At 47.0% G+C, this 19,848-nt stretch overlaps 2 protein-coding genes across 2 annotated transcripts; both read right to left on the bottom strand.

The window, feature by feature from the left end:
• Positions 1–1,323: 1,323 nt before the first annotated feature.
• Positions 1,324–15,323, bottom strand: atp7b (ATPase copper transporting beta; the record flags this gene model as incomplete). The annotated part of the gene is made up of 21 exons (XM_084574795.1): positions 1,324–1,834; positions 1,936–2,038; positions 2,116–2,233; positions 2,314–2,517; positions 2,593–2,735; positions 2,816–2,956; positions 3,148–3,331; positions 3,424–3,606; positions 3,930–4,124; positions 4,223–4,357; positions 4,437–4,591; positions 4,664–4,791; positions 4,864–4,955; positions 5,526–5,943; positions 6,216–6,310; positions 6,394–6,555; positions 6,632–6,795; positions 6,926–7,159; positions 8,509–9,232; positions 14,743–14,949; positions 15,312–15,323. The coding sequence occupies 21 exons, from the start codon at positions 15,321–15,323 to the stop codon at positions 1,567–1,569; spliced, it is 4,065 nt and encodes a 1,354-aa protein (XP_084430921.1). The 3' UTR covers positions 1,324–1,566.
• Positions 15,190–19,670, bottom strand: eed (embryonic ectoderm development). Its single transcript, XM_084574681.1, has 11 exons — positions 19,448–19,670; positions 18,405–18,557; positions 18,224–18,316; positions 17,979–18,044; positions 17,471–17,596; positions 17,280–17,361; positions 16,885–16,976; positions 16,411–16,650; positions 16,169–16,327; positions 16,012–16,085; positions 15,190–15,929 (listed from the first exon to the last, which is right to left on the bottom strand). Exons 1-11 carry the CDS (start codon positions 19,565–19,567, stop codon positions 15,803–15,805), a joined length of 1,332 nt encoding a protein of 443 aa, XP_084430807.1. The 5' UTR covers positions 19,568–19,670; the 3' UTR covers positions 15,190–15,802.
• Between the last annotated feature and the right edge of the window lie 178 nt (positions 19,671–19,848).

Here is a 19,848-nt window from a genome sequence, read left to right as displayed (position 1 = left end):
GACAGACCCCTTGTGCAAACACCGGTTGACTCTGACTGGTCAGGAAACTCCGCCTATAGGCCTATATGTTAAAGCCAAAATCAGAAACTAGCAGTTAAGACCAAAGACAGTATAAAGATGGACGAACAGCTCCTTTAAAGTGAAGCCAAAGCAAGTAGAGCTCCCCCTGGTGGCGGGCTGCAGTATAGGTCATAAGCTCCGCCCCCTCCGTGTTAGTGGGCGGGACATGGGCCAAACTAAAACACTAAAATACATGTCAAATTAATGTTTTTCAAGGATGGTTTCTGTCATTTTAGGTAGTTAATATAATGTTGATGCCTGTTCAAGCGGATGTGGGGATGCGTAGTCCATATTTATATACAGTCTATGGTTCTGCTGGTGAGAGAGGCAAAATTAGGACACGCCCTTCAGTGCAGGATGAGTCATCAACATTTGAAAATGATTTTGTTTCTTAATAAGAAACTGTTTTTATTCACGATGAGGCTACTCTACAGGAAGGGCCAGCGTCGACTCCACTTTCTGAGCAGACTGAGGTCCTTCAACATCTGCCGGGTGATGCTGAGGACGTTTTACGAATTAGTGGTGGCCGGTGCGCTCCTGTACGCCCCCCGTTGCATGCTGGGACGGCAGGGCTGAGAGCGTCAGACTCAACAAACTGATCTGCAAGGCCAGTCGTGTTGCAGGGGTGGAGGTGGAGACTCTGAACACAGTGTCAGAGATGGGAGGATGCTGGTCACTCTTAACACTCCAGACGCTTTTATAATTTATCTGTAACCACTTTACCTCTGTTATATTGTGAATACTTTTATTTTTTATATATTTTTATATTGCTTTTTATTCTAATTGTATTTGACTCTGTCACCTTATTAAAACTGTAAATGTAATCAACTGCAAAAAATGTAATATGTCATATTTATACCCCTGCCGTCTAGATATCTACTCGTGATTAAGCCGAACAAAATGAAACTCATTCTTGGAGGATAATTATAGAATCTGTGAGTGAGGTATTTTAATTAATGTACTCCATTAATTATCCCTGACACAGTTTGAAATACACGTGGAGGAAAAAAAAAAGAAGAAAGAAATACTGCTCCCTGCTCTTCTTCTTCTTCTTCTTCTTTGTTTTTCTGTTACACATTATGTGAAGCGGCAACGTGAAAATCATCTTCTCTTTTTTGTAGTGACAGCTGTGCAAAAAAAAAAAAACGACGGGATGATGTGTGAATTTCCAATCAAAGCACAAAGTCCGATGAAACAGATTTTTACGCAGAAAACTGATTTTTCTCTATCAACACATGAATTATTTATAAAGTCTCGCTCACAGCCTCGTCCAAACCTCAGGATGTGCACGGTAGCTTTACTTTGAGGATGTTGTGGATGGTGTAAAAGGGAATTTTTCAGTTTAATTTCTTCCTGTTACCTGATGCACAGGATGTCACTGCGCCTGAACTCGTGGTCACTTGGGTGTAAAATATAAAAAAAGCACTCTGTGGACAAAGTCTATCTACATAAATACACTGAATTCGTAAACATGAGAACCGGGTCGTGTTCCCCGTCTTCCCTTCGCTACACGTTGGCGTCCTCTGCGGTAGTCTGGTGATCCAGCAGCGAGTAGCGGTCGTGCTCGTAGGCGGCGTTGATGGACGGCCCCTGGCTGGAGAGGACGGGCGGGGCGGCGCCGCTCTGGCTCCGCTGCTCCCGGGCCGCGGTGGGGAGAGCGGGGCTGCGCCGGCGGCCGTCCAGACCCAGATGTGTGCTGATCTGAGACGAGCGGAGGCTGCTCATTTGGCCTCTTGCTCTCACCTCGTACAGCTCCACCGCAGTTTTCTTATACCTGGAGGAAACAGGAGGTTATTATATTGAAGCTCTCATTTATCTCTTTTAATACTTCCCCTCCCCTATGGTGGCTGGTGCGTGTCATGTATATGGACTCACATTCTCAGCAGCAAAGAGGACAGGACGACTGAAACGGACGAGGCGGCCATCGCAGCCGAGCCCATCCAGGGTTGGAGCACCAGGCCAAGAGGCATGAACACACCTACACCAACACAGGAGGATCAGATTAGTCATCTACAAAGCTTCAGTATAATATAAATCCTGGTGTTTCTCCTTCACCTGCAGCGACCGGTATCCCCAACAGGTTGTAGATGAGAGCGAAGACAAAGTTGATCCTAATCCTGCGCACCGTCTTCTTGGACAGCTCGATGCTGGCCACCACGTCCAGCAGGTCGTTCTGCAGAGAGCGAAACCCGTCAGGTCAGGAGTTTAAAAGACGTCGCCGCGTTTAAAGACGTCTCCGCGCGGACCACCTACCCGGATCAGGACGATGTCGGCCGCCTCGATGGCCACGTCGGTGCCGGTGCCGATGGCGATGCCGACGTCGGCGCGGGCGAGGGCCGGCGAGTCGTTGACGCCGTCTCCCACCATGGCCACCCTCAGACCCTTCTCCTGCAGATCCTGCACCTTCGCCACCTTATGGGACGGCAGCACCTCGGCAAACACCTTTCTGATGCCCACCTGAGGCCAGACGCAGACTTTTATTTCATTTATTTCACGCGCTCATGTGCCTTTAGAGTCGTGTTTCATTTTTACCTGTGCTGCTATGGCTTTGGCTGTGCGCCTGTTGTCTCCGGTGATCATGGCCACCTCGATGCCCATGCTGTTAAGCGTGTGCACCGCTAACGCCGACTCCGCCTTCACCGTGTCTGCAATGGCTAACATTGCGCACAACACACCTACAGAGAACACACACATACAAGACATTTAATAAAGTTTAATCGAAGTATAAAGAATAAGAAAAGACATTTCTCCTCACCATCTATAGCCACCAGTATGGCTGTCTGTCCTTTAGTTTCATGGCTCGCCATGGCGGCGTCGACGTCTGCTCCAATGTGGTGGCCGTTCCTCCTCATCCACTCTCTGTTCCCGATCAGGACGGAGTACGACCCCAGCTCAGCTACAAGCAGCAAATTAACGGACATTGATTTTAAGTGGTGAAAGTAAACCAGTAGGTAATTTAACCCCTGGCGTTAGCGTTATTAGCACCACGCTCTGAGCATTTGAGCTAATCGGCCTGTTGGAAAAGGATCCAGGTATGGGTAATGCAGCTGAAGACACATTATTTTTAACAGAAGCCCAGCATCAGACCTGCAGATGTGTCCTCCCCAGCAGAGAGCAGGCTGCTTTCATCGGTGGTGGCTCCCGGCATCAGGAAGCGCTCCTCGTTCGTCTGCTGCAGCAGATGTTCCACGTTGGACACCCGGCAGCTGATCCCGCAGCCCGGCACCGCCTGGAAGTCCTGGCAGTATCCCAGGACGTCAGAGCCCAGCTCCTGTCAGGTGCACACACACACACACACACATTTTATTAAAGCTAGTAAAGCTTTATAGAGCATAAAAAATATAAAACACTCTGTACAGTCACCTCTTTGCAGTGTTTGGTGACCGCCATGCCCAGCGGGTGCTCGCTGCTGGCCTCCGCCGTCCCGACCACGGCCAGGATCTTTCTCAGCGGCATGCGAGCCATTTCCCACAACACCAGCACGCGAGTCACCTGGGGGACGCCATTTGTGATCGTACCGGTCTTATCGAACATCACCACGCGGATCTGAGCAAAGAAACAGAAGACATGCGTTATTTGATCTTCAAACGTTAGCGTTAATCGATCAGTTTTGTTTCGTGCCATAAAGCTGCACTGATTTATAATTTCTGTCTGCAGAGGGAAGAGACGTGTCCTCGGTGGGTGAATACAATTGGTCATTTATGCTGAGGATTAGCAAGTATCACTTGCATCCTGAGGCTGGTATGCTGCAGGTCCACATACCACAACATATTACAGGCACAATGTCTTTCTTAGGCGTCTCTTAAGTCAAACTAAAGTTTGTTGATCATGCACGACTCAAGACGAGTCAGAGGCAGGATGTGAAGTACCTTGTGAGCCATCTCCAGCGGCTCGCCGCCTTTAATGAGGATCCCGTTCTGAGCTCCGACGCCCGTGCCCACCATGACGGCTGTCGGGGTGGCCAGCCCCAGAGAGCAGGGGCAGGCGATGGACAGAACGGTGATGGCCGCCTGGAAGGCAAAGCGGACGACGACTTCCGTCTTGGAGATGTTCTGGTTGTAACCCTGTAATCAGGAGGAGGAGGAGAGGGCTCTGAGGTCACATCCCTCTCGGTGCTTTATGAAAGCTGCCTTTGTTCACGTCTGTGTGTGTGTGCACCTACCGGGAAGTTCTCCTTCACAATGTCAAAGTCGGCGAACCCGATAGCCAGCCAGGCTACGAGTGTGAGCACGGAGGCGATGACTATGAAGGGCACAAAGTATCCGCTGATTCTGTCGGCAAACTGCTGGATGGGCGCCTGAGGAGCGTCAGGAAGAAGACGATGAGCCGGCCAGATGTGCTAAATGAACCATTTCAGAGATCAATGGTCCTCTTACCTTCGAGGTTTGTGCCTCTTCCACCAGTTTGACTATTTGAGACAGAGTCGTTTCGGCTCCGACGTGAGTGGCCTCCACCAGAAGAGCGCCGTGAGCGTTAATGGAGCCGGCGATCACCAAACTACCCACCTTCTTACTGACGGGCATCGGCTCACCTGAGAGAAATTACACTTACAGCCTAAATGACGATTTAAATCATCCTGCAATCCTTTCCCAACATCTATTACCTGTGATTAAGGACTCGTCTGCCATGGAGCTTCCCTCAATGACTTTCCCGTCCACGGGGAATTTACCCCCGGGGCTGACCTTAACGACGTCGCCCCGCTGGACCAGCTCCACCACCACCTGCTCCTCGCTGGGGCGCAAACAAACATTTACAGTTGGCTGTTAACAGCCACAGAGCTGACGTTTGCCGATCGTATCTCACCTGATGATGGAGTGGCCAGGTCCGAGAGTGACCACAGTGGCATCGGTGGCTTGGAGCGACATTAATTTGGCCAAAGCCTCAGAGGTTTTACTCTGAAAATGGAGAAACAGTGTTCAAGGATGCATCGTAAGGACAATCGTTTGAGGTCCTATGAAAACTCCACAATCCTCCACTTCAAACTGCTCTATCGCAGATTTTACTACTGACAATGACTGATTAGACTCCACTATTTATTATTTTAAAGGTGCAGCAATATGGGATCAAATATTTCCAGGTTATAATTTATGCAATAGTCTGTAAACTTGATCTGGTCTTAGGATACGTTTTCATTTCCGTCTCATGACGTTGTTACAAGCATCAGTAAAACATTGGCCACAACAAGTCAATAAAATGACATGACAGGGTGATAAAACGCTCCGTGATGAGTCATGAAAATGCTGCAATAAAAAGTCAGAGTGGAGAAAGAAACGTTTGACGAGGACGAAGGAAAGTAAATGAAGATCATAAACACAACATTTAAAGGTTTGTCAGTTTCATGCAACTTTCATCTTGGGAAAAGGGGAAAAAGAAACTGACTTAATGATGTCCATATTTTAAAGTGAGAGCAGAAGAGCGTACGCAGGATACGAGGGACTATTCAAACAAGTGCGTGCGTTTATTACCTTTGCTACGTGCTCCAGCCAACGCCCCAAACCAATGAACACAAAGAGCATCGGTGGAGTGTCGAAAAAGGTGACGGGGCTCTGGCTGGCCCGCTCGGCCATGGCTACGATGAGGACCACGCACGAGTAGACGTAGGCAATGGAGGTGGCTAGCACGATCAGCACGTCCATGTTGGCTGCGCGGTGTTTTAATGAGCGGTAGGCCTGGATGTAGAAGTATCGGCCTCCAAAGATCTGCACGGGTGTACAGAGGAGGAAGAAGGCCAGGTTGAGGAGGGAGAGACCCGGCAGGATGTTCTGCTCTTCGGGCATTGAGCCTCCATGTTCCTGGTGCTGGCTGTCCATCACCATCATGTAGATCATGAGGCCCATAACAGGCAGGCCAAACACCAGGCTGAACAGGAAGGAGTTCTTCCACCTGGACAGGAAGGAAACACATCTTTCACTTTCCATTTTCCTCTTAGAAACCCTACATTCAGAGCGCTAGTGGCCTAATGGATAAGGCACTGGCCTCCTAAACTAGGGATTATGGGTTCAACTCCCATCTGGGTTGGTACTTTCTAGCAGAGTGGCGCAGCGGAAGCGTGCTGGGCCCATAACCCAGAGGTCGATGGATTGAAACCATCCTCTGCTAGCTCTCTCCTCTTACATATTTTAAGCAAACTTGTGATTAATTCCTTAAAAAATGACAGTTTTAAATCGGATACTTGCTGTCGGATTTCTTCCGTGTGATCGAGGTTGTTTTTGTAGCCCGCCTTCACCAGACCGGCCTCGAATCCAAGGCTCTGGAAGTTAGAACGGTAAGGTCAGCGTAACAATGTCACACACAGCCACGCACCGCCGCCGCTTTCAGTCGAGCGCCAAATACCTGAACGATCTTGATAATGTCCCGCGCTCCGATCACCTCCGGGTCGAACTGGACGTGTGCTCTTTTGGTTGCCAGGGCGACCGAGGCCCCGAGTATCCCTTTGGTTGCTGCGAGCTTGGACTCGATGTTGTGGACGCACGACGCGCAGGTCATGCCCGTGATCTGGAAGAGAAACACGGCGGAAACGTGAGACTCTCTGAGCCGTTCGAGTCAAATCCTTTTGCTCTGGGCGACTCACGGTGAGGTCCAGCTCCCCGTGCGTCTCTGCGTTGTCTTCTATCAGTTTGGCGCCGAAGCCCATGTCTGTTATGAGTTGGGTCACGGCTATGGCGTCCATGGCGCCCGCATCGTACTTCACCTCTGCCTTTCCGGCCATTAATGACACCAACACCGAGAGGATTCCTGGAAGTCAAGGCGATTGTGAAATAGTGTCCAACAAACACTGTTTACTCAATCAATAACCCTCCCTTTAGCATATTCAGACCAGGCAGAGTTAAAAATCACAAAAAGAGGGTCGTGTAATGATGCTTACCCTTGTGTTTGAGGAGGTGTCTCTCGATGTTGGCCACACAGGAGGCGCAGGTCATTCCCATTACGCAGATGAAGCATTTTTGCGCTCTAATCTCAGGGGAGCTTGCAGAGGCGACCCGTGATCCAGTGCCGTTGCCGACCCCCGTCCGACTGGTTGACTGCAACTCAGAAAGGTCAGAAAGTCCAGAGGTAGCCGGCCTGAACTGTTCATGACTCTGTAGGCTCTTTTTGGGCTCTGAAAGCAGAAGCAGCAACGTCTCAGAGACAGATTCTGCTTCTTCATGTGTTTAGCTTGAAGTTGTCATCGTTTTAGCTTCCTTTTCTTCCCATCCCAGCTTTGGGTTGTTAAATTAAGACTGAAATAATGAACTGATTAGTTCATTAAGTCAATAATTTAGCTTTTTTCTGCTCTTAGTCTAATATCACTCCAAAATAAGACCGGAAACATGGTTAGAAATTACAAATCTTAGCATTCTGTTGTTAGCATTTAGCTAAACTCTCTAGTTCTAACCTTAATTTAGCAACTACATACTTTGGAAAATGCATTCGGCATGACCAAAGTTAATTTTTTCAGTCTTGCATATTTATCAGTTTTCGTCCGCAGCTATCAAAGTCTTCCAACTGACAGAGGAACTTGTCTAAACCAAGCAGATTCTGCAGGTTTTTGAAGATATAACGTAATATTTTCTACGCCAAGTTGTAGGTGCAGGTCAGTACGAGCTGCACAAAACCATCCGGACATCTGAAATTGAAAACAGCACACTAAAGAATCTGCAGCTTATAATCTGCCTCGGTTAATTCCACGTCTTGGCAAGCTGTTTTTGTCATTAAAGCCCCGGCCCGGCGTAAGAGCCCTTGAAGTCGCAACTGGAGAGCGTGCTCGTCTGGTTTCCACGGCAACCTGTGGATACCGTGGCGGGCTGTATGTGGGCTGAATATCCCACTGGTTTAGCGGCCCGAAAAAGCACGACGCAGTTTATAAAATGAGCCTTTTTTCACACATGACGCACAGCCGGCCGGACTTTGTTTGCGCAGATGCTTCGGGCGACTCATAGACGAGGTCACACTTCTTTACATATCACCTACCGATTCAGGTGTCGGTGGAGCAATGACGTCGACATAAGTCGCTTGAGGGGAACAAACAATGGTTGCTTTTCTCCCTGGAGCTGAGGGGGGAGCTGAAAAACCAGTTCAGTGCTACTCGTGTTCCAAAACAAAACTCTCTTCTAGGAAACGTGAAGTAGATGGAAAGCTGAGCTAGGCTACTCCTCCTCGGGAAGAGGTTCTGGTTTTTCCTGACCATTCTGTTAATGATTAGTGTTTGTGTGTTTTTATGACGTCCTTTATGTAGTCACGGACAGAACGTGCCTCTAGTGAACTGTTATTATTTACCAGGTTGAGTCCAGTTTAATCTGAGCATGATACAAAAGTTTAATTTGACTCAAATCTGCAGAATGATCAGAGAGAGTTATAAACATGCTGCAAAGTCAGTGAAATGTAGAAGGGGGGGATGCAAAATTAAAGATTGATGCAACCAGACCACACAAAACATAAACCGCAGCCGATTTCTACAAAGAGACGTACCTTCAAGAGATGCATCAAAGCCCATGTCCTCGATAGCTGCCCTGAGCTGCTCCGGCTCAGTCAGACTGGGGTCAAAGGTTATCGTTCCCTTTTCCTCCTTCAGTGACACTGCTATGGATAGCACTCCGGTCATCTGAGAGATCCTCCCTTCTATGGACTGCACGCAAGAGTTGCAAGACATCCCTACGATCCAAACGGTTGTGGTCTGGGCGTCCCGACTCGGCGTGTCGGCTAATAAAGTGCCATCAAACCCCATGTCTTCGATCTTGTCTCTGAGCTCCTGTTGTGTAACTAGAAGAGGTTGAAACACAATCGCGGCTGTACCCTCTTGAAGAGACACCTGAATGTGTGAAACCCCTGGAAGACCCCCAATCTGTCCCTCGATGGACTGAACACAGGACTGGCAGTGCATACCATCCACCCTGATCCGCACCAACGACTCCACATTAAATCCAAACGCCTGGAGCTGCAGGGCGATCTCTTTGGTTGTGGTGACTGAGGAATCATACTCCACCTGGACCACGCTGTTGGGTACGGACCAGATCACAGCCATGACTCCGTTCAGGTCGCGGATTCTGGTTTGGATGGCTTGGACCTGGTCCTCAGAGGCGAGGCCCGGGAGTTTGAAAGTGGCTCTGGAGGCAGGTTTGGGCGGAGGGTAGAGCTCAGTCTGGCTCCCATACTCGTAGGCCAAGTTGTCAAAGCCTTGTTTCCCAATACATTTCTGCAGGAAAGAAGAAAGCAAAGTATCAGTTTAGCAATTCTCACTCCTCTAAATCATTGAAGACCTTTTTTTTATGATTGGATGCAGCGCTTAGGCCTTAAATTTGTATCATCTTGGCCCTTGTTGTGGAAGATTTGGGGTCAGTTTTCCATAAAAAAATGAAAATACACCAGCCTCTTTGACTAAAAGCTCACACAAGGTACTCAGCTCTGGACCCTGAAGTCCCTAATAAGTTGGCGGGGTTGGAAAGCTATGTGTAAACCTGTACAAATCAAACGGCATCAATTTATAATCCAGTTAGAGGATTTCATCACATCTGTGCTCGTTATTTTTTGGCAGCTCTTGTTTGTTCAGAATAATTCCGATAAGACTCAGATACAAGACAAGTATGTCCTGTCTGATCATGTAACGTTTATCAGTATATGAGTTTAAGATGTTAAAAGTTCAACGCTATCTGTAAATCTTAAATTCATCTTTTAATCCCTTGTGAATCGAGATGACGTGGACACATTAATCCATGCATGACTGGACAGGTTCCTTCTTCAGGCTGTATTTTAGACACCCTTCTCATCCAAAGAGCGACTCCCACCCACTTAGCAGGGTCCGTTTGAGGCCTAAAAACAAATCACATGACTGGGCCGTCACATAAAGCCGCCCAACGTGACTCTGCTTAAAAACACCTCGGTGAACTGAAGTCAACTCACACAAAGAGCTGGAGCTGAAATGGTAAATCCGTGTGGAAAGTATTTCAAACAAGAGCACGGCTAAAAAGCTAATTATAAGATTAGCAGAGGATGGTTTCGATCCATCGACCTCTGGGTTATGGGCCCAGCACGCTTCCGCTGCGCCACTCTGCTAGAAAGTACCACCCCAGATGGGACTCGAACCCACAACCCCTGGCTTAGGAGGCCAGTGCCTTATCCATTAGGCCACTGGGGCTCTGACAAAGGTAATTCCTGTCGGCTCAAATGCAAAAATCAGCGCAAAAGCTCCAAAAAGTGACATATTTCTGTAGCTGGGGTTTCAAGAATTGATGTGACACATTAAAAATCTCTTTATCTTCAACACTTGCATGATAAAACAGACTTCACATTACTGCAAGAATAAAAGAACTGAAAAGCAAACACTGAACATCTGTTCACCTCTAAATACCAAATACTAGTAATGTACGCTGTTAACTGTATTATTTACGACATAACACTTCATCCATCCAGCCTCATGCATTTTTGTTATTTTAATGAATGCATTAATCTGTATAAACTGTATACACTTCTCAAATTAAACAACCTTCTGTAAACGTGCATTCATTCAGTCTAAGCTTCAGATTTTATAAAAACGTGACTTCATTAGACAACGATCTGCGGCCTACCTGCATCATGACTACCTGCTGTCACGCCTTGCTGCGTTGACTTTTCTCTCAGCGCCTGCATATAAACCCCTTCTTGGATGCGTTGTGCTTTCATAAAGGGTGAAAAGAATGGTTCTTCACCATTGGGTAGCCAATGCACCAATCAAATCCATCCACGAAAACAGTTTTCCTGTTGTGCTCATGAAAAGGTTCAGGCATTGCAACATCCTTCAGCTAAACTCACTGGCTTTCATAATTATGTACCATCCATTTGGATTCTGTTGCTGCTTAGATTTCTATAAGCGTATGTTTAATCTGGTCATGTGCGACCATTTGAACAGCGCCCTCTTCCTGTGGTATTCACAACCTCACTAATGGAAATGTTTGCAAAATGTCATCATTCAAATTAATGAGTTTGTGGTTATGACATGGGACCTTATAGGCGGATAATGCTTGGTGTTCAACATCAGCCATAAGTTGTACGAACACTGTTGGCGCCTAGACGCCACGAAGCTAACAGTTTAGCAGCAAGCATGAATGTTATGTGGTCGTTAGCATTCTACTGTTAGCCTCTGTGATGTTGACCTCCTGAATGGCAGCCATGTTGTTGCACAAGACCATTGGAAGGGTTCTTCCAGAAACCAGCCAATCAGATGTCACGCACACTGTGGGCGGGGCCTAGATTTCCCTGTTGCTAGGCAACAACATCAAAGGCAAATGCTGAAGTCAGGCTCTTTGATATGTCTTAAAGGTAGACCTTCCGGAACACAGCCAACTCTACAAAAATACCAGAAGTCAGTCAGTCGGTTGATATTTTGATATTTTGTTCGTGTGTGCACAATTCAAGTTACGTTTCTGCAACAGTCTTCGTTTGAAAACACTTTGGAGAAACATCACTGAACTAATTTTTTAGCTACAAGCTGCAACTTCTCAGTTATGAAAATGTCTGACAAACTCCAAGTCTTCAGAGGAACCAAGCTCTCCTCCGCGTCTTCAAGCTACATAGTTGAAAGCTTAATTGGAAGTGGCACCTTTGGACAAGTTGCCCGTTGCCGCAAAACAGCCACCAACGAGAGGGTGGCTGTGAAGATAATGAAAAAACGCTTTGCACCTCAGGCAGAGGAAGAGGAAGTCATCCTCAGGACGCTGAAGGATTTCGATCTTGACAAGCACAACTTTGTAAAGTGGGAGTGTTCATTTATCTTCAAATCACATCTCTGTCAAGAATTTGAACTTCTGGACGTGAGCCTGAATGATTTTCTTGAGCAAAGTGAAGACGGCATGCTTCAGCTGAAAGAGATCCGGCCCATTATATATCAGTTGGCTACGGCTCTGACCGCTCTCAAGAACTTGGGGATCATTCATACGGATCTCAAACCGGAGAATATTATGCTGGTGGACCGTGTTCGGCAGCCGCTGAAGATCAAAATCATAGACTTTGGCAGTGCTTTCGAAGTCTCCAAAGCTCAGCTGGAGTCATATATTCAGACCAGGTGGTACCGAGCCCCGGAGACGATTTTAGCTCTCCCCTTCAACGAGGCCATAGACATGTGGTCCCTCGGCTGCATTGCCGCTGAGCTGTTCCTGGGCTTCCCACTTTACCCAGGGAACTGCGAATATGACATGATTTGGAAAATAACACAAACTCAAGGAGACGTCCCAGAGCATTTACTCAATGCTGGACTCAAAACCAGAAACTTTTATGAGCAGTTTTGGCCAGACATATGGAGACTTGTGACACCACAGGAGTATGGAGTCAGTTCTTCAAAGCACGGCATGTTTAGCTCCCTGGATGATCTGAAGAACTTCCAGCAGACTATGTTCAGTTGTCCGTCAGAGGCAGACAAGACTGACCTGGATGACTTTGTGGACCTGATAAAACAGATGCTAAACCTGGATCCTGCTGAAAGAATAACCCCTATCCAGGTGTTGCAGCATCCTTTCATTACAATGAGCCATCTGACGGACTACTTGGATTCCAGCTCCTATGTGAAGTCATGTGTTGATTTGATGGGCGTCTGCTGTCCTCAGAACCCGAATCAGGCCGAAAACTGGATGTCCTTTCAGGAGCTACCCTCAGGAGACCAAGTATCCACCACCTTCTCCAGTGGAGCCGAAAATCTACAAAACCTGCCGTCTTTGCTTAAAGAGGATGAACCTGACAAAATCCAAATCAAGCCTTGTCTGAAAAGAAAGATGGCGGACGACAATGCTACACCGAGACGTGACAGCAGCCCGTTCCAAGTCAGGAAGAAGAGGAAGATCTCTGGAGAAAGATCTGCGGCGGTGAAAAGGCCCAAGAGGTGTGATGAAAAATATTCCCTTCCTTCCTCAAAAGGGCGGAAGAGGAAGATCTCTGAAGAGAGGTCTGCGACAAAACGGCCCGACGGTCAAATATCAAGATGCAGTAATGACATCTCAAAGGTTCCCCCCAAGAAAAAGAAGAAGGTGACGATTACCACAGATGAAGAGGAGAAATACTCGACAATGAGTCCAAGCACCTCTGAAGACGTCCCTTCTGTCAAACCTCAGAAGAGGAAAGCTTCGAGATCACCAAGTGTTGACAGAAGATCGGTAAATAAGCCAAGAAAGAAAAAGAGAAGGAAGGACGAGACAGTAACTACGATCTGGATTATAGGGTCTAGTTACGTTAAACGAGCAGAGAGACCTGCGTACAATAACTTTGGGAACAACTTTGGACTAAACGCCAAAGTTAAGTGGTTTGGAAAAGGAGGCATGCGCTGGAGCAACGTCCTGCCTCGCTTTTATGATGAACTGTCCACACAGAGTCCCCCTGACGTCTTGGTTGTCCACGCCGGAGGCAACGATCTGGGGCTCATGTCCACCAAAGAGCTGGTTTCACAAATGAAGGGGGATTTGATGCAGCTCCACGAAGAGTTCCCCTCGATGAAGATTGTATATTCTTGCATCAATGAACGGCAAGCGTGGAGAAACGGAAAGCCAAAACGGATCAACAACCAAAGGAAGGCCGTCAATAGAAGGATGAGAAAAGCTGTCGGCTGCTTTAACGGTGACGTTATCGAACACCCCCTCCTGAGATACTTTGACGACTCAGTGTTTCTGTCAGACGGAGTGCACTTCACCAGAAAAGGAAATGAAATCTTTGTCACCAGCATACGCAACGTGATTGAGAAGATGCTCCAGAGAGCAGCTCCAGGAGAGAGAACGTGGCGGCAGCAGCACCTTTGACGTAAATATCAGTCGGTACGTTAGCCCTGTTTCCAAACGTAATGCAACTATTTGACCCTCAAATGTTCATTTTTTATTTTTTTGGAAACAGGGTGGTTTTATATGTATATATACCGATCAGCCACAACATTAAGACCTGGGTCCAGGCATATTTAGAGATGCTCTGACCCTTTTGTCACCTTGTCCCACCCACTCACTTATATTACTCACTTTACATACGCCATAATGTTACGGCTGATTGGAGGGATATGCACATACAAACCAGTAAAAAAGTAGTAATGCAAAATTAGGCAGCACAGTGGCGCGGTGGTTAGCACCGACGCCTCACAGCAAGAAGGTTCTGTGTTCTTCCTGTGTGGAGTTTGCATGTTCTCCCTGTGTCTGCGTGGGTTCTCCCCGGGTACTCCGGCTTTCTCCCACCCGCCAAAGACATGAATGTGAGTGTGAATGGTTGTCTGTCTCTCTGTGTTAGCCCTGTGATAGAGTGGAGACCTGACCAGGATGGACCCCAGACTCTCGCCCCGATGACAGCCGGGATAGACTCCATCAGACCCCCCCTCCAACGGGACCCTCCAGTCCAGATGGCAAGCAGTCACAGAAGATGAATGAATGAATTAATAATAATGCAAAATAAAAATAAATAAATTAAGTAATTAAGCTTTAAACTAAATGTATTTTGTAATTTTTCAGAATAAAAGCATTTATCTGCTCCGGCCCTTCGCTCTGAGGCCAAGGTTTGGGACAGATCTATTCATTTTGACAAACCAAAGCTGATATATAATTTATATTTAATCAAATCTATTCTCTTAAAAGTTGTGGACTTGAGTAAATGTCCTTTTTTCCCCCACAGCTGTCTCACTGACTCAATCAAAACTTTTTAAAAACTTTCAAATCTGCTCCTCCTCAGCAGAGAGAAGATGAAGATGTCCCGGGTGTCTGGAGGCCTACCTACCTTCACGTCGGAACAACAGACGCTCCTGTTACCGTCCGCCGCGTCGACGGCACAGGTGCAGACCGGCCTGCAGCCACACTCAACCAGGCAGATCTGCTCCACGACGCCGGACGCAGACTTGGACGAGCTTTTCGGCGACTTTGGAGAAAACATGTTGGAGCCGCCGCTACTACCGCTACTACCGCCGCTGCTGCGTTCGTCTTTTATCTCCTCCGGTCACACGCGGAGGGCAAAAGTCCGCAGCGGGAAGGGGCTCTCAGCAGGAGATAAGAGCGGAGCGCAGCGCCAGTGCGCACGGCGGCCAAGCCTCATTTCCATGCGGTCAGCTGCGGGATTTTGATCAGAATGGACTCATGAATGTGGGCAAAGTCTTCCCATCACATGACCTCATCAGCGCTGAGACTCAAACCACAGGCTTTTAAAGTGTTCAGAGAAAAAACGCAGGGTATCTTTAGAAAAATATGTTTTATTCAAGTCAATAAAACAAGCCCCAAGTCATTAACAGCTACCTTTCAAAATAAAAGACAGCTCTTAAAGTTGTGGGAGAGGGACAAAATAAAATATCAAACCAATGTGCACATATTTACAAAAACCTTTTATTGGACTCCTCTAACGTCAAAGGGCACATTTGTGAGTGGGAGGAGGAGGAGGAAGAGGAGGTGGAGGTGGACACTAAACCAGCAGGGCTTTAAAAGGAGGAGGAGGACAAAACAAATTAAATCAAAATAAACCAACACAGCAACGTGATCGATGTGTGTTGATTTCTGTGCCACTGAATGAGACTGCATAGGGAACTCGAAGGCACACAGAGAGAGGGAACGAGTTTAACACATTCATCGGAGCGTCTCTGCTCCTCCAACGGAATAAACTCCGGCTTTTATTTGGGTCTAAACGTAGGAAACTCTTCTTCTCTTCAGCAGAATTAAACAAAAACTAAACTACGTCCTATGAGACACACACACACACACACACACGAGACAAAAATGTTCAAACACTTTTTTTTTTCTTTTTGCAGCGTAGATCTGTACAACGATGGACTCTTCTTCTTCTTCTTCTTTCTTCAGCGCTGTCGGTCCCAGCGCCAGATGGAGGCGTCGTCGCACACCGCTATCAAGATGCTGCTGTCACGGCTGAAGCTGGTTTGCCGGATGGCTGATGTGCATTTAGGGAGGGTCAACGTGGTGCACCTGAGGAGGAAGAGGGTGTGGCGTGATGAAGGATTCACCCTCAGAGCTCACAGGAACTTTTACTTTACTGTCGTTAACTTACTTGGCTTTGTGTGGGTCCTCCACTTCAAGGTCCCACACGTAAAGCTTCCCCACCTGGTTCCCCAGAGCCAGCATCTGTGGATCAGCAGCAGGTCAGACAGATGTTTGTTTTATACAAGTTTAAGAAGAAGAAGAAGAAGAAGAAGTAGTCACCAGACCTTCTGCCAGAAGTCCATGGAGAAGCGCATGTACCAGATGTCACACTGGCTGTAGTCGAAGCGTCCCAGAATCGTCACGTTTGACTCGTTGGGTTTGATGTGGTCGATGTCGTCCTCCATCTTCCCTGGCTTCCAGCAGACGATGGCGTTCTCACACGACTGCAGGAACAAACTCATTTACTTATTTATTTATTTTTAGTGTGCATATCACCGCAGGTTAAACTAACATTCGAACCACTTGCCTTGGACAGAATGAGGTCCCCCAGCCACCGCACGCAGTCCACGTAGTTCCTGTGGATGTCCCGCGTCGAGAAGTCAGGGAAGTGGATTTTCTGCGAGACGAAGGGCCTGTTCGTCTTGGAGGGGTTGTACTCGTAGGAGCCACGGATGGCTTTCTGCATCCGCTCCGAGTTGATCCTCCACAGTTTCAGCGAGTGGTCCATCCCGCACGACATGATCTTCTCGCCCAGAAGATCAAAATCCTGCAGAGGGATGAGACGAGGGTGAGAAGGAAACCAGTGTTTGAGCCTCGGTGACGGAAGTGGTTGTGGTAACTCTGCACCATTAGCATTGATGACACTAAGCCCCAGACACACAAAGAGATCCGCTCCTCGTCCATCTCTTTGCAGCCGACTTGTGCCTGGCTCTGGTTGCCTAGGTAACCCTAATGTATATTGCCAAGAGTGAAACAAGCATACTTGACCGCAGACACTCACAGCACTCAGGACTTCATCTCTGTGACCTTCCACGCCTCCGAATATGGCCACTAACGTGTCCGTCTGTATGTTCCACAGTCTCAGGGCGTGATCTGAGGGGACACACGCGGGTTAACAGATCACATCGTTCACTTTAGCGAACTAGTTCAAAACGCTGCTGCTACAAACAACAACAAGTTCACACGCTAAGATAAAAGATTAACTCCGTTCACATTCATGACCTTTTCAGGGCCGTGTGCTACATCTCAGATTGAGGAAGCACCTGACAATCACAAGGTAATAAAACTGAATCATGACAGGAGCAATAAAGACGTGCAATAAGATGCATCGTTAACCTTACAGGAACCTCTGCTCCTCTTTATGCGTCGTAACTCACAGCTGTTTATTGTTTTTACCTTTGCTGACAGACAGGAGGAGGTTCGGATCCCTCGGGTGAAACTTGAGCTCGTTGATGGCGTTCCCGTGACCTACATAATGCTGGACACGAACAAAGACACACCCAGTAGTGATTATTACTACTACTCATTAGCTGAATGGTTAGTTTTATCTTCTCTCACGTCAGTAGGGCATGAAAACGTCGGGTTACCTTGATGCACTGCATCGTGATGTGGTTGATCACCCGGATGATGCCGCGGGACCCGGCTACGGCCAACAGGGGGTGACTTGTGTTGGTGTCGTAGGTCCAGGCGCACGTGTAGAAGTTCTCATCAGCCTTCAGACGTGTCCAGTCAAGGAAACCTTCACCTTATAAGTGGTTGCTTCAGTCTATGCAGCTGTACGTGACTTCTAGTTGTGAAATCTTATAATATCAGTGATCCTGCAATAAACTGCAAAGATTCAATCGCATCTCAACTGAAGAGGAATCATAATAAAGCAGCTGCTTTGCGTAATACTTAAAGTCATTCCCAGAAAAATAATGCAAACATTTCATGAACGATCTTATCTTAATCCTCATAGTTTGGGTTAAGATCAAGTGATAGTCCATGTTTATGTCTTCTGCTGTCGTCAACAGATTTTAAAACAAGAAAAACTGGACTTGCTGTGTGGACAGAAGGAGACGGGCTCAAAAATAAGACTTATAGATGAAAGGATACGTCCGCATCAACGTAGGACTGCAAGAGTCTTATTTCTCCCTGAGAGTGACATTCATACAGAGTTACCTGCAGAAGGAAAGACATGACCGGTTTATTTGTGACCAAAAATATGTAAATTAATTATTTGGGGGACACTCGTTAAGACGAAACAAGATCAGGACATCGGTTTAGTCTCTTAAAGCAGAATAAGGACTTATCCTAGTTGTTTATTCGCTAGCTGGCTGCAGAAAAGCTCTGATTGTTACCCTGTTACTCCCGACTGTCGCGAACACCAGCGGGTCTCCCTCCTTGCTGTTCCAGTTAAACTGCACTCCAAACAGCGGCTGGCCGTGGTCCTCCTAAAACACGTTTAAACTGCCGTTAATGGACATTTCTTGTCCTAAAAGGAGACGGAGTAAATACACCCATCAAGAGGCCGGCGCTCACCCTCAGGCTGTTGACGCATTTAAAGGAATATCTGCACTTCTTGGACTTCCACTTGCCCTTGCCCCAGCTCTTCCTGCCCGGGGCGTTGGCTGTGTTGGTGGGTGTGTCCGGGCGCTCGGCGTTGGTCCCGCTCTCCACGCTGACGGCATCGTCCTGCAAACGAAACAGGCGTCAGTCTCTGCAAGGGCGTCTCGTGAGAACCAAAGACAACAACAACAATGTATTAACAGTGGCTGCAAGTTTGAAAATAAACAGAGTGTGGTGATGATTTACGCCTCAACATCACTGACACACACAATAAAGGCATATTTATTCTGATTATTAGAAGAACACAAGCCTCCATAGGCAGTTAGCCATGATTTGTCAGGTGTTAAAGCTGTTATAGAGCCTATTACAACCACGTGACAGGAAGTGGTGCACAGATACCATGTTATTTTGTGTGCTAATGTGCATGTAGCACGCTTTTCTGTTATAAACACAAGTGTCTCTGCTTATTATAGCAACAAAAACACAATAAAATTCACTTTAGTCACTGATTTAGTGCAAGATGTGTCAGATATTTAACTTAAATGGTTTATATTGGCTGAAATGAGCTAAGTAGGGCTAGCTAGAAACAAAGCTAGCTCTGATTTAGCTTCCTTACAGGTAACAGGGCATTTCTCATTAATCAGTTAACACACCAGCATGTCTCTGCATCAAACCTGCATATAACAAAACGTCTAGCAATCCTGCAGCTCGTTTTAAATTCAAAATACATTCATTTAGCTGCTACTGCTGCTAAAGCTAGCTCCATTTAGCACGTGAATGCATGCGTCCTGAACCCCCAAATTAAAAACAGACATCGGCGTGAACACGAACAGAAAACCGAGCGGCTCTTTGTCTGGTGCATCCTGGAGATTGTGGCTGTTTTTAAACGAGCCGGTGTGCACGGACAAAGCTGCTAGCTAACCGCTTTAGCCGCTCGGCTACTTTAGCACAGAAGCTAACTCGCTGGAGCCGCGACGTTTTTTCGTGGCATTAACGACACAGTTTTAAAGGCTTACGTTCTCGTCTCCTGATAAATCGGGGTTACTGTTCTCGTCACTGCTTAATTTTTGCTTTTTCGCCGGTACTTCTTTTCCCGCTTGAGACGGGGACTCGGACATGTTCTTATTTTCCCTCATTTTGGCTCAAACTGCGTCGCTTCCGCTCCGGAAGTCCCGCAAGTGCTGCTGGGAATTAGAGTTTTGTCTCGATCGCGGCCAAAAAAAAGGAAAAATGACATATTTTACGTATTTCATTTATAAATAGATTTTTATTTCCTATTTTTATGCCATAAATAATTTAAAACCAATTAAATAAAATTAATTTACCAACAATTTTTTATTTTATTTTATATTTTCTGCCTTTTATAGCCAATCTCTGGTTAAATAGAATGGCAGTTACATTTATATGAATCCATTTA

The sequence above is a fragment of the Chelon labrosus genome (assembly GCF_963514085.1).
Source record: "Chelon labrosus genome assembly, chromosome: 24".
In the NCBI taxonomy this organism is placed as follows: Eukaryota; Metazoa; Chordata; class Actinopteri; order Mugiliformes; family Mugilidae; genus Chelon; species Chelon labrosus.
Note: the sequence above shows the minus strand (reverse complement) of the source record. Positions and strands in the feature narration are given on the sequence as shown.

Bases quoted from the DNA above. Each gene is read 5' to 3' on its own strand.
- eed (XM_084574681.1), bottom strand. From the start codon at position 19,567: ATGAGGGAAAATAAGAACATGTCCGAGTCCCCGTCTCAAGCGGGAAAA. The intron at 18,558-19,447 runs GTAAGCCTTTAA...TTTCGTTTGCAG, and splicing joins ATTTATCAGGAGACGAGAAC to GACGATGCCGTCAGCGTGGA. The intron at 16,086-16,168 runs GTCTGGTGACTA...GCTGATCCACAG, and splicing joins CCATGGACTTCTGGCAGAAG to ATGCTGGCTCTGGGGAACCA.